We start from the raw sequence: 14,823 nt of genomic DNA on the forward strand, positions 1-14,823 counted from the left end.
ATGCACTCATGCTGTGTTTGTTTTGCCTCCCCCAAATAACTTTTGAACCTGTTGGCTTTGTTCAATTCAACTTGACAGATAGAGGTCTAGAAAATAAAATTGAGTTCTCATAAGTTTTGTGAAAATAGGCACTGATGTAGAAGACAGAGGGTCCTGGTGTTGTCAACATCCTCCCCGAGGAAAGGCTGAACAGGAACACACATCTTGTTGGGCATCAGGGGAACGACACAGAAAACAAACCTGCAACCACAAAAGAAGAGCTTCAGCTGGAATTCACACTTCTTAGACATCGAAGTCAGACCACAGATAAGACCAAAAAAGCCAGTGTTCACAGAAATCCTTCCTAGTTTCAACCTAAACTCAACACCTTCTGGTAATTCCATATCTACATCTTGAGATGTAGCTAAGTGTCACCTCCACGTGGTACTGGCTTAACAACCTGGTGCCCTCATCACAGCTGCTGCTGCTCAGGAGACCCAAGATGCAAAACATAGCAGAAGCTATTTTAAATGAAATTGGGGGGCATTTTAAAGGCTGCTCCGTGTTGTGTGTGTCTGCAGTAGGATTCGTGTCACTGAAGTGGAAGGAAATACCTCTAATCATTGTGGCTTGAAAACACAAGTGGCATGCAGGAATATTAGAAACCAGTAATTTGAAAACAAAAATGGGAAGCAGAAACTTGTGAATTCACACGGTTCTGTGGCTCTGTGACCATGAAGAAAGCAATGCTGCCTACAGAGCTGAGTCCAGCTTCCACTGAAAGGCCACGGAAAGGCATCTTTACTGCGCATTTTCAACTTCCAAAGGCTTACACTGACCTGCATGGACTGAGCTGTCCCACTGCAGGCAATATCCAGCTCCAAGCCAATATAAATCAAGTGCACAAGTACATTTTCATAGGAGATGCATCATACCTTCACTCTTTTTCCTTTTCTTCTCAATGCCTCTCCTCTTCTCAAACCACCACCTCAGCAGTAAAACCCATCTCAGCAGGGTACATGAGGATTAGCTAAAAACTATTTTAATGTTTTCTCCTCTAAAGTCCCATAAAAGAAGACCTTCCTGTGTTTTACTTTTTCATTTTTCAAAAAAGCAGCTTGTTTGTTGCCCAGACCTTTAAAGCTCACCAGCCTGGAGTATTTCCAGCTTCCTCAGAACTGATGAGTGCTAAATCAGCCCAGAGGTATCTGCTAATAATAAAAAACCTTAGTTGCTGTAGTAAAATGTCTGCTTAATCCACTGACATCCAAAGATTTCTGCCTTAGCTAGGATTTGAGCATAGCAGTGGGCCATTGTGTTATTTGAAATGAACCTGCTTTAAAGCAGGAGAGTGCAAATGAGTGATGGCCAGGCTCCTGATCTCCTTTTGTAAGATACTAGGTTGAGGGGGACCTAAAACCCAGCCTCCTCTAAATGTTGGTTTGGCAGCAGGCCCTTCCAACTTAAACTCCTTGGGCTCGGAATAATTAAGGGTTTGCCTGTAGCAGGACTTCAGGGTGGGTAATTATTTATCTGAGAGTGGTACCTCCAGTCCCCAGAGGGTAGGTCCCTTTGTGTAGGCACTGAGCAAACACACAGAAAGGGGCCCTCCCTTTCTGAGGAATTTGTGGTCTAAACAAACAAGTGGGCTGAGTGCAGGAGAAGGGGCAGCAGATGTGGCCAAGCAGGTGAAATGACTCGCCCTGAGGTCATACTGCAGATTAATGCTGATGCCAGGCAGTGCTTCTGTCTTTTGAATCCCAATGCAGTCCCCTCACCAGGAGCCCAGACTTTTGCTCATGGACTAAAACTCCTCCCCTGCACAAATCCTCTTCAGCTCCTTTTTGTGGATCTTCCTTTTTGCAAACTTGCACATCGTCTGCATCTGCTGCCGGCTGAGGCAGGGTAAGCTTTCATCACCACCTTCAGCTGGGCAGCCCCATGTTTTGCCTCCTCCCCTATCCCTTGGCTTCCTACCTTCCAGATCTGGCATCCATCTGGCATCCCCCTGGCAGGCTGAGGAAGCTAAGCTAGCTAACATTTTTTGGATAACTATTCTTTAACTGACCTTTATACTTTTCAGCAGGGGTGAGGGTCTAGGCCTAACTTACACCAGTCCTGAAATGCAAACTGCTATTGAGCTGCTCTAAGAAAGAGGCCTCTTTTGCAGCTTCTGATGCATTTATTTTAACACAGCTGACAAAAATGGGGCAGAAAGTTATATAGTCAAGGTTTGGTCTACCTTACAGTTTCCTTTGTTCCCCTTCAAGATACTTACAAACATTTTCTACCCACTTAAAAAAAAAAAAACCCACTCTGGACATTTTGGCTGAACAGGAGACACCAGTAGGAAAGGTTTTAGCAGAAGCACATACTCACTGCATGCTGGTTACTCCAGGCTGCTACAGTGTTGGACTGCTCAGCTCCTTTTCCCACTGCTGCTGTTCTACAGTGCTTTGTGCAAGATGCTGAGGCACCTGCTTCCAGGAGAAGTCATTGAGATATGAAGCCCCAGCAGGGCAGATAATTCCAGTCAGTCCTCCAAGCAGAGAGATCAGGTCTGTCTCTGGTGAGCCCTTGAGGATGGCTGGCTCCAGGCAGCTGCATGGCAAATTTGGATGGCTCATAACATCTCTCTTCAACAGGGAAAATGGATCATCTTCTCTTCCTTAGGGTGAGGTAGATTATAAGCTTTGAAGTAGAAGATCTCAGAGCTTTGTACTTTCAGAAAGGGTCAGAGGGACTCAGGTGAGGAATCACTGACCTCACAACTGGCCACCAGCCTTAAAAAAGGTGTAAAATCCAGTGGTTCCAATCAATCTGGTTCCAATGGAGACTTTCAGATGGTTATAGACCAACTGACAAGAAAGGGAAATTATGTTTTGCATTAAGTGTTTGCTGTGCCAGACTGTTATCACCAAAATTAGGTGTCAAACAGAGAATGGAGGTATGGTCTTGGGAACAAAGAGGCAGGAATGGACACATTTTCTGTTTAAAACAATGCCCCTAGAAATGCACAGACCTTTCTGCTTTCAGCCAGGGCTGTGTGACACATCTTTCTCTTCAGTCATTCCAGCTAATAAAGTCTGCATTTTCTTTTATTTCTCTAGTGAAGAATCAGCAGAAGGCTTAGAGTCACGCATTGTAAATAAGGCATATTTACACTGCACAGTGGGCTAAGAGAGAAAGGAGAAGAAAAGCAATCCGCTTTCTTGTGTATATCAAGTGTCTGGATTTTAGAATAAGCAAAAGACATGGCACTCTTGTCCTGTATTTTATTAGGAAATGAACAGGCTGATTGATAACCTGAAATTACATAGTGAATCTCATTTTAAAAATGTTCCAAATTGTGAGAATAATTTTGATTTCTATGAAAACATAATGCCCTGATACAATTCTTCTTTATGCCTGTAAATTTCTACAACTTTAACATTTATCTACTGTACAAGAGAGAGGCTGGATAACTGTAACAGAATCTGGGAAGTTAAATACAGGATATTTAATACAGAACCTTCTCTGCAGTCCAAGTGAAAGAGATGAAATGTTTGAAAGAAAGCCCAGAATCTGAGAGCTCCCTGTGAGAAGCTTGCCTGTAATCTTATTCATTACTCATCAGTATTTCAGATTGGTAATATTGGTCAAAAGACTGGTAATATTAACTGCTGTGCCAAGGTATGAGGCTTTAGGGCATCCCCCAGGAGAGGGAGACCTCTGTGGGGTACAGGCTCTGCACTGAGGGGAACAGGGTGCACTGGATGTGTAGGATGCTCAAAGTACAAGAGCTGATAAATCTGTCTACATCTCTTGTTTCCCCAGCAGTCTGAGCCACCATGTTGGACTAAAGAGCTTTTCCTGAGGCCTCAGCTTTAAGGACTGATATGATTCAGGTGCTGAGCCTCTGCAAGGGCTTAGTAATTTCAGCCTTAGTAACCAAAGCCCAACTCCTGCTCATGTTGTGTGTGTGAGAACTCACACTGAGCCAACACTGTTGGTTTCTTTGCAGTCATCATGTGGGGCAGTGTGGTTCAGCCCCATGGGTTATAGCTGAGGCCCTCAATTCTCTAAATAAAGAGCTGGCACTTGTCAATACCAACCAACTCTTGTAGGTGGTTGAGTTTCTCAAAACATTATTTATAAAACATTCAAATTATCATATGTGCTGTGTGGATTAGAGATGCTTTCCTAAACTGAAGCCTCGATTCCTGCAAGGATTATGGATGTTCTGTGAGTGGCCAGCCCAAACACTTGATCAGTGAAGTCCAGCCACTTCAGCCTCTTATTACTCTTCAGGCTCTGTATTATTCTTGGCACCTGTAAGCTAAAAACCAGTAGATTTAAGAAGTAGAAAGCCTTCCTTTTAAAATTCTCAGGACAAGTACATTCAGACCACTGTGTTTTCTATTTATATATAAGTTCTTTGGCAACAATTTTCTAGAAAGCAGAATGATTTTTTGCTATATAATACTTTACTGTCTCCCCGTGAAAAACTGATATCTTAGAAAATCTATAGGACTTTCCACTATAAATAGTATTGTTCCAGATTAAGGATTAGTTCCTCCCTGAAGAAAAACAGATTTTAAAAATCTGGTCATTATCTGATAACTGTTTATGTAGTAACACAAAAATAAAACAGAAAAAGAAAATCATTCAGTATGTGGTTTGTTATTGTCTAGAATGTTAGTGTATGTTTATACAAGAAAAACAACATAAGTTATCCTAGTTTGTTTTAAAAACCTTAGTAGTAGAAATAAATTGCTATCTGCAGATTCATAAACAGAATGCATTTTTTTTCCATCTAAGTTCAAGTATTATTAGAATATTATTATTACTCTTATTATTATCAATATTATTATTGTGACAGGAGCTCTAAATCCTTGCCATTTTGGTCTTCTTGAGAAATAACGAGTTGTGATCATTTGTTCAGGAACAAAATCAACGTGGAGGTTCCGGAAGTTTTGCCTGGTGGAAGACAGCCTGGCAATCCTTTGGCTACTGTGGGTAACTTTACAAGAGCATGTTTTGAGACTAGTGGTGTAGATATAGCAGTTGCATGATTTCTTGGTTGGCTGATGAACTTCATTTCTCCCAGGTTCTCAACACTCAGTCCCGTTCAGAGGAGAAAAGCAGGAACAACCCAACCCAGACTTGCACCACATCAGGATATGTCATCTTCATTTCCTCCCGGTACTGTCAGCTGCTCATAGGTGGGCAGGGTGTTGTTAGGGAGGAAAAGCTCTGAACTGACGTTGTTGTTGCCCCTCTGGGATGCTCTGTTGTTCCCCTGATCCCCCTGCTGACGGGAAACCAGGTGATGCAGCATGTCCGTGATGAGGTTCAGCTTCTGGTCCATTTGTGTGACCTGCAAAGGCAAAGAGGAGAGTTGTTTGGTAGCAGCACACAAGAAAATTGCAACAAACCGGGTGACATACGTGTAATATTGATTAGGATCACAGCAAACTCTGCGAGGATACCACAGATCCACAGTTCATCAAACATAACATTGGAAATTTAATGCAATAGGTCAGGGTTGGATGGGGACAAGTTTGTTAATGCTCACCTCTGGTGTGTGCTTTGACACAAATTTTATATCTGAGTGAACACATGACAAATGGGATTTTAAACAGATCTGCTGGAATAGAGAACTAAGTCCCAAAATGAAATTTCTGTGTGTATTTTTTTAAAAAAATTGTGTCCATTTTTTAAAAAAATTATAAACTTCTAGCATGCTTCTATGCCCCAATAATACCAATATGCCCTAGTGAATAACTGCTTGACTTGCAGTGATCTAATCAACTCTTAAGCTGGGACTGAGTGATGCTCTTTGCTACGCTTGGGCTCAATTAACAACTCAGGGCACAAAATGTCCATAGTTTTTTTTTGCTGCCATGAGTGAATAGCAGCTGGGAGTGGGACTTGAGTCAGTTTTATGGTCTCAAAACCCAGTGACACAGCATTCTCTAGAATTGCCACCTGAATGACATGATCCCCAGAAAGATGGAAACTAAAAAATTTCAAGATGCGTGAAAATTAATTTCTTGACTGGGGTACTCCAGGGATTCATCCCATATCCATAATGCTCATTTTCTCCTTTAGAGAAAGGCTCCTTAAATTGTTTAATTTCTCTTTTCCCCTCCTTTTTTCTGTTCTTCCTTCTAATGCTGAAAATGCTGAGGAGAAAATGCTAGGAGAAAAAGCTGATACCCAAGAGAAGTTAGGTTATGGCTGTTTTTTGGCATATATTTCTGGTACTCAGAAGAAAATTGAGCATTAGGTGTTTCTAGGAGCACCACATCTGGTTTCTTGCATCTCCCAGTAAAGAAGTAAGCGATGTCACCTCTATTATCTGGCACTGGGAGCCTCCTCTCTGCACAGAATCCAGAGTACTGAACAAGATATCCCAAGGGAAGGTTGGGGGCTTTCAGCTTCAAAGTCCTGCGCACTCTCTGACCCTTGGTGTGGTAAAAGCATTGAAATTAGGCAGTAAGACTCTGCCTTGCGGCCTCCTACTCCCTTTTTCATGCATAATAAGAATGCCTCGATTTTGTGATTGCAGTCTCTGACCCGTTGATCCACAGGGAACCTAAAACACTGAGTAAATTCTAGGCAAAAAGATGTAATACTTTTTAGAAAGGGAAAAGAAAGCTAGCAGAAAAAACACCCGTGATAGGAATAAATTGTTGCCTAAAATATCTGCAAGAAAGTAGTGAAAGGCACATAAAACTGCCAGAGAGAGCATGAGTGGGAGCAATTTATATGTGCCTGGCTGTCATCCAAGTATCACACAGGATAGTAAAAGACAGTAAGGCTGAGCAGAACATCAACAAACCTGGAGGATTTCAGCAGAGACTAAAATGTTTTTCCACCATAGAGAAAATGCTGGGTTTTTTCAAACACTCTGTACAACTGGTAGGGAAGCAGATACAGTGATTTAAAAATATGAAGTGCCAGAGATTTATACTTTGCAGCTGGTTTTGAAAACATTAGGCAAAGCACCCTAGATGGTACATGAAACACTAGTAATTCTGGATGGAAATGGCTGTTGAAAGATGAGATTCTATGAAATGAGGAAGCTGAAGAACAGACAAGTTCAAGATTTCTAGAAAGAAATACAGATGGAAAACTAAGCAGATCATCAGGTTCTCATTTCATCACTATTTATCCCCTCCCATAAAAAAAGACACATTTTGCCCAAATGGTGCCCATTACAGATAGCAAACTCGTGATACTCCAAGTGTCACAGTACAAATCATTGGTAGTGAAACCTACAAAAATACCTCATTCCTGCATCCTCCTTGCCCAGGTATTGTTTGTTTTCTGAGACAACTGTGCAGGAAGGACTGAAGTGAAAGCCTCCAGACCAACAGCTATCTTCAGAATCCAAAAGACAACTTTTCCTTCTACAAGAAATGTCTTTTTGCTAACTATTCTAAAAGAACGGGGGATTTTTATATGTATATGTTCCTTAATTTGTGATTCCAGGCAGGGATTACCAGAGGAGACACAGACTGGAGATATATCTGGAAAACGTGCATTCATGAAACTCTTGCAGTGATGAACTATTGAACATGACAGTAGGTTGGACTGAGATCTGGATAGTCCTTCAACAGCTGTGCATCTTGGTGATGAAGTACTGGGGAGAAGTGAGAAGTGAATATTCTTGCTGGGAAATAAATTCCCAGAGATAATTGTCTAATATTTTCTAGGCAACAAGGTTTGGCTGCTGCAGCTGTGGTGTGCAGGAGGCCCACAGAAGCAGAGGCAGGAGCTAATTGTTATTGAGCTGAGCCATATGAGATTAAAAGTAAAGACCTTCGTTGTCCATATTCCTGCTTTTTGGGACAGGGCTCTAAAGCCACAAAGCTTTTGTGGAGGGAGGTCCAGAAAGCTGGCTGTGTTCAGTTGTTGTTTAATCAGTTTCGCTTTCCATTTCCCAGGGGGTCCTGTGCCCGTGCAGGGCTTGCTCCAAGACACACTGAACTCAGTGGTAGATTTTGGCAAGCACAGACTCCCAGTGGCTTCAGTGGGCTCTGTACCAATCCTGGACTGAATCATCAGTCCGAAATGCTAACATGTTCTTTGGATATTACAAGAGAAGGAGCAGTCTGGATTTCTGCACGTGGATCTTCTGCTTCTTGAGACTCTATCAGAAAAGATGACATTGGCAACTGAGGTAGCAATGGGACAATGGGCCCCCATTCTTGATTCTGTCAAAGGAGTATCTGCTTAAAGTATGAGATATTTTAAAAGGAGAAATAAAAGCCACCAGAAGGCAGCTTCTACTGTCATCACAGGCCTCTGATGTACCAGAAAAAGAGGCTTGCTGGTGAACAGCTTGGTTTATTATCATGCCCAATCTTTCTGTCATCATCCAAACACACATCCTGAAATACATCATTCACTTGCTTGCTGCAGAGATAATTATACCCACCAGAAAAATGTCATTGTGTGCAATATCCTTTTTATTAAGCCAGCTTTATGCAGTTAGCATGGAGAAATGTATCATCTCCCCTGAATCATACTTTCAAACACATTTACTTGATTAGAAATTAGCTCTGATGCCAGAATGAATAAAAGTAAAGCAAACAGAAAAACTGCTGATGTTGCTCTAATCTTAACCGCTTTGAACAACTCTGATCTCTCTACTTAAAACAGCAAACATTGTTAATTACATAGAAAAATAACTCAGACTGATTTGTTTCCTTTAGGAAAAACTAAGTAAGCTCTTTGTAGCTGATTTATGTTTCATTAGAAGCATGATGTTTGGATGATCAGATTCTTTATATGCATATAATTTCCTTTGTATTTCACAGTTGGGAATAGGAAGCAGTGTTTGAAAGTTCAGAAATTATACACCACAGTTACTCCTAAGTCTTACTGAAATATTGTATGAATACAAAATTTTTCCATCCTCTGAGTTAAAAGAAAAAAAAATCCAACGATCATAGACTGAGCACAGATGGAGAGAAGAAGATTTAAACAAGTTTTGAATCTATCTCTTAGAAATGAATAAAATCCCACCCATGCAGTGCACTGAGAAAAAACCAACCCCAAACCAAATAGTTCTTCGAGAAGGCTGAAATGTTAGCACTCAAATCTTAAATGGCACATCATGAAGAGAAGTTATATCATGCTGTTATAATAGTCTCTCTCCATCTTTCCCGTAGGCTTCCTTCAGGTACAGAAAGGCCACAAGTAGGTCACTCCAAAGCCTTTTCTTAACCAGGCTGAACAATCCCAATTCTCACAGCCTTAGTGACATGCATTTATAAAGGTAATGATATTTGTAAAGGGATCAAAGGCATTCCAGGAGGTGCTACTGAACAAGACAGAGACTATTCTTGCTGAAAGAACAAAATAATTTTCAATTAAAATTGTCTATTATTTTTATCTATTAAAATTCCACAAATCTTCACACTACATTAACTTGCAACACTTTGTAATTTTAAGCTTTCATAAAAAGTTCATGGTATGATCTGGAACATAATATGTAACAATGAATTTATTTCCTTGCTTTTAAAAACAAAGCAAACAAAACAAAACACAGAAGCCTGGTTGGCTCCAGGGACAGCTCCAGGGACAGAACAGTCTCTTTTAAGCTCTCCTGTAATGGAGAACTAAAGGGTAGCACTTTGGAGACCTACTCCCAAAACTAATTATAGGAATTTACCAGGAAAAGGCAATGACAGACACAATTACAGAGCTGAGTGGAACAGTATTTTCAGCCATGGGAAGCTGAAGGACAAAATTCTGAGTTTGGTGTAATTTCGGCCACAAAGACCACAAATTCTTAATAGGTTATTCCAAGTATTGCTCTGTGATCTGGAGACATCATGCTTGATTAATGCTGTTGATTAAAGCTGTGTCATCTGCCTGTCATTCTCATCCTCAGAGATTTAAAAAGTAAATAATAATGGTAAAAATCATAGCCCCTTTGAACAGGATGGTGTTTTATAACTACCTATGTTCTTAACACAGTTGACTGATTAAACAGATTTTTTGTCCACAATGAAGAGAATTTTTATCAGCTCATTGCTCACTCAGTGGGTTCAGGGGGGCTGTCCTTGTTCTCAGTAAAGAAAGACAAGCATGAAGCTGCTAAAGGAGAAGAGGGAAACCAGGATGCAAGCAACACTTGGCTGAATGAAGATGTGATAAAGGAAGATTTCAGCTGCTTTTACAACATTAAACTCCCAAGTGTGCTGTCCTGACTTAAGTAGCACTCATTCCTGTGGGTGCAGCTTTTCAGCTGAAAGTGAACTAATTCTTTAAGGCACTTTTTCTAAATAACCAAAGAGGACTGGGGAGGCCTTCATGTATTTATCATTTCTGGTGGCTTGTTACTAAGAAGGACCCTATTGCTCTGCAATGTAGCAAACTTCTACAGGAATAAAAAATGATGCTTTCTTTGAGCACCTCTCCATGTTGTATCAAATCTCTAATGTGTTTGCTGGTCAGTAGCACACTCAGTAATAAGCTAGTTTATCTTTCATAAAAACACATATAAAGGTCCTTTCTGCTAACAAAATAATCACCAGGCACACCAATGACTCAGCAGGAGAGAAGATGAAAGGCCAAAAATATTCCAGAAGTTATGATACTTGTTAATGGCAATGTTATGAAGGAATGTATCAGTATCCAGTGGTACATAACAGTGAGTCTATTTTGGAATAAAACATGTTATAAATCAGGTTTGTCTTTGGTGGGATTCTTCCTATTTAAGGTCTTCAGAATATTTGAAGAAAATTCAGAAAGAAGCTCCCCTGGCTCCTCTTCTTGTTAAGTCCTCTCACATGTTGGTATCCCAGCACTTCTGTAAGTTAATGCTTTATCCTGGAGGGCTCTGAGGACAGGAACAGGCGTGATGTTAGGAGTGGCTTTCTAGAGGAGCTCAGGGATAGGTATGGGAATCTTCCAGAGAATTTATTTCAAAGATTTCTCTACAGTAGTGTCAGGAGAGACCATTGGTTTCAGTATTATTAAGGAACATTTCATTTTCCAGGGGCATGGTTCTTCAAAAATCAAGGAATGTGCCTCCCTTCCATTTGCAATACCCAAGATCCCAGATTCTTTAAAACCCCCTATCAGAACTTCTGGCTATGATGTGTTTATTCTGCTGCCCAAAATTAGGCAGGTGAGGTTTTGCTGGGGGTTGTATTCCTGCCACTGAGGTGGTTAAAGGAGAATGTAATCGGCATGAAGGAAGACTTGCTCTCCAGACTGTCTGTACTTTCTCTTGAGAGTTGGCCAAAGGAGAAAGTGTGTGATGTCCAGGGGAAGGATAGAAGAAGCAGAGCCAGAGAAAAAACACTCTACTCTAGAACTGATCATTGCTCAGAAAACAAAAGGGTTTTGAGGCTACATGGACAAGTGTCTAGTCAATGAAAACATTATAAGAACACTGTAACCACTGTCTTAACTGACAAATAAAATGGACAATTTTCAGACAAAAAGCATCTTTGGAAAGAAAAGCACTTGCTACACCCTGAGTTCTAAAATCAGCTCTCTTGCATAAAGCTATCAGTGACAATCTCTGCTTTGAGATACTAAAAATTGTTCTGTTTTTTCAATAAACTGAGACCGTTGCTGCTCTCGTCTTGCTGTGTATTTTTATAGGAAAATATTTATCTTATACTTCTCAAAAGCATAAAAAACTACTTATTTTTTGTAGTAAGAGCCCTTGAACAGCTGCTGAGAATTCACCATTGATCAGGGTGCGCTGCTTGTGAAGTCAACAGAGGGTGATGACCCCAGGGAGAAAATTCTGAGCTGTTGAGTCAGGATCAGATCTCAGCAATGACCAGGATTTATAAACCAGTTGATGGCTCTGATTGTCCAGAAGTTATCTTGATATCAGTGAACTATTACAAGGGGCTCGACATATACAGTAAATTCCTAATGCACTGTAAAGAAACTCAGTTTTGTCCCATGTTTTTTCAAAATTGTTTTGGGAATTAAAACAAACTGGCAACACCAGCATGTAGCCATTTTGTTACTGACTGTAACACTTGTGGCACTTTAAAGCAATTTTTGTTTGTTTGAGGAATTTTGTTCTGGTTGTGCAGCACAAGATCTAGGGTAGCAAATGCTCAAGCTATAGGAAATGGGAGAAATTACACAGCTGATTTATGCATCTGTTCTTTCCATTAGGATTGGGAAAGCAATTTTGATTAGCAAGTAACTAAACTGCAGAGAATTATTTTTCTTTTCCAAATGTTCATTTTCTCAAAGAAAAGCATGTTTTTCTAAAAGCTTCCTCAAAGTTGCTGGAAATACGACATCTCTGGTTAACTATTCACTCAGCTCCATTTCTTTCATGATTCTTAAGAGAGTCTAGGTTACAACTGTAATGTCATTTTTCAGATTAGGTGTCTCCCCTGAATTACATTTGAAACCAATGGTAGTAAGAGATACGCTCTGATGGGTCAAAAGCTAAAAAAGTGATATTAAAAAGCCACTTCAGTAATATGTGATGGAATAAATAATATAAAATATAGCAGGCCAAATACAGAATATTAGCAGCACGTCATCCAAACTCTTTCTCATGATACTGCCACTTTTCCCTACAAAGAAACAAGTAGCAACAACAGATGTTGTGCTTATGTAAGAGAGCAATTCCTTTAAGATCTTAAAAATTTTGAGGAATAATTAGAAGTCAAAAGTTACAAACAAGTTGGTTTGGTTTCCTACAGGTCACCTTCATAAGATTATTTGTCTATAACTAGTTGCTTCACCAACAGAAGCAAGGTAAGATGAATACAAACCACTCCTTCTAACAAAGAGGTTGGTAGGATGCTGGCAGCTGGGAGAATTAAATTACAGGAGAGTGAAATACATTTGGTCACGGACTGTTAGGGAGTATAAGATCTCAGAAGGTGGAAAGATTTTGGAACAGCACTTCTTTTAATAACTGGGGGTTTTTTTCTGGGTTCAAACTGGAAGAGGGAAAAATTAGGTTAGTGTAAGGAAGAAATTCTTTGCTGTGAGGCTGGTGAGGCACTGGAACAAGCTGCACAGAGAAGTTATGGATGCCCCATCCCTGGGAGTGTTTGAGGCCAGGTTGGATGGGGCACTGAGCAGCCTGGTCTAGTGAAATGTGTCCCCATGGCAGGGTGTTGGAACTGGATGATCTTTAAGGTCCCTTCCAACCCAGGACATTCTGTGATGATTCTATGATTCTTTTAGAAGTGGAGAGGATTCAGAAAGGCTTGAGGGTAAAAATGTTGGGAAGGGATGACTTAAAATGCTAGTAAGTCAAGACAGAAATGAAGACCATGATGGATGTAGCTGCAGAAGATGGTCAGAAGCAGGACTGGAAACAGCTGCCACTGAAGAAGAGAGAGCAGAGAACTGTGGTCTTAGTTCAGAGCTTTTGTTGCCATTATTAACAACTTGCAAAAATATTTGGCTTCTTTAAAGCACCCAAACTGTTGGAAATCAGCTTTTCCTGAGAGCCTTTCTTTAGTTCTAGATGGAGTCTTGGGCCACAAGGCCTGTCTGCTGGGTCACCACTCCCCAGGCTCCCAGGCCAGTCCTGCTGGCCTCCCAGCACTCAGCCCATGCCTGGATGTGTGCAACGCTCCCAGATCTATCTGGCATCCAGAGGGCTACAGCCAAGCAATTAAAATTTGTGGCTGACTCTTGTTTTAGATAAATCAGACGAGACTTAAAACACATGGAAATTTTCAAGTTAGAACAACATCCAAAATCTACAGTCTTTGGCCCAGCGCTGCCTCAGGATACAGCATTTATTTTTCTCTAAAATCTTACAGAGGTCAGATATTTAATTTTTAACCCTTTCCGCTAAATTACAGTGTACCATTAGATAAATAAGGGAGTTTGGAATATTTTCCCTCCTTGCATGAAGCCAGGAAAGTGAAGGTAAGGGTTGTGTCTCTAAATATAACTTTTATCAGAAACAACCAAAGATGATCAGATCCCCCTATCTTATTAACTGAATACTCTGATATTTTCAAGAATAAGCTTATCTTCATTAACTATAGCCCCACCTTCAGGAAACAGTATCTCTTTGACCAGACACAACTTTCCTCCCTCTCTGTTTAAAAATAAGACATGAGTTGGCAAGAAGGAAGGGATTCTTTCTTTACAAGTGAATCAATGATACCAGAAGTATTAGTATTTAATGTATCTGCAAAAATCGCTGGATATCCATCCAGCACTATAATCATAAACAGCCTCCCAAATTATGCTTAAATTGAAATCCAGCCTTATGGAGGATGGGAAACAGGTTTGAGATAACAAGAAATATAGTGGCAATACCGATCAAAGAAACCAGGAAAAAAAGCCCCTTACCTCTGTGTAGTAGTTTGAATAGAGTTCTAGAATAAATGACTGTCATCTGCAGGGCCAGAAGTTGGACTTTGATGACCCCTGTGGGTCCCTTCCCACTCAGGATATTCTGATTCCATGTTTAGTGCATCTACAGCACTGTGCAAACCTGGGTGCACCTTGGCACAGCAGGTAAGTCCTGTTATTGCCAGTACAACGTGGGGGAAACTGAGGCAGCACAGTCAGTGGCCCACCTTCAGGTACAATAAACATTCATAACATCAGCTTGGATGAGTGGCTCTAACAAAACCTTAAAAATACTCTCTCTGACCCGGGCACATCTTCCAGCCTCAAGGAAAACTTCACAGCACCTTTCCTGGTTTCTATTATCGAGACAGGAGGTTGAAAAGCAGGAGGTTGCTTTCTCATTCTCAATCACATTCCTGTTCAGCAAAATGTTTCTCCACGGGGTCCTTCTGGTTGAGCACCCCGGTACCTATCTGCAGAGGAAAGAAAGGCTCTCTGTTTAGCTAACAGGCACTTGTATTTCAGATGCTC

The 14,823-nt window shown here is 40.7% G+C and overlaps 1 protein-coding gene across 2 annotated transcripts in view; it reads right to left on the reverse strand.

The window, feature by feature from the left end:
- Positions 1–3,156: 3,156 nt before the first annotated feature.
- The window catches only part of KCNQ1 (potassium voltage-gated channel subfamily Q member 1), a 331,242-nt gene continuing 319,575 nt past the window's right edge, over positions 3,157–14,823 (reverse strand). For both annotated transcript variants that reach the window (XM_066187690.1, XM_066187689.1), the window contains one exon: positions 3,157–5,338. In XM_066187690.1, coding sequence (XP_066043787.1) covers positions 5,135–5,338 — 204 coding nt within the window. In that variant the 3' untranslated portion in view covers positions 3,157–5,134. The remainder of the gene's footprint in view (positions 5,339–14,823) is intronic.

This window comes from Chamaea fasciata, unplaced genomic scaffold (genome assembly GCF_029207755.1).
Source record: "Chamaea fasciata isolate MVZ Bird 193981 ecotype frontalis unplaced genomic scaffold, bChaFas1.0.hap1 SCAF_7, whole genome shotgun sequence".
NCBI lineage: Eukaryota > Metazoa > Chordata > Aves > Passeriformes > Sylviidae > Chamaea > Chamaea fasciata.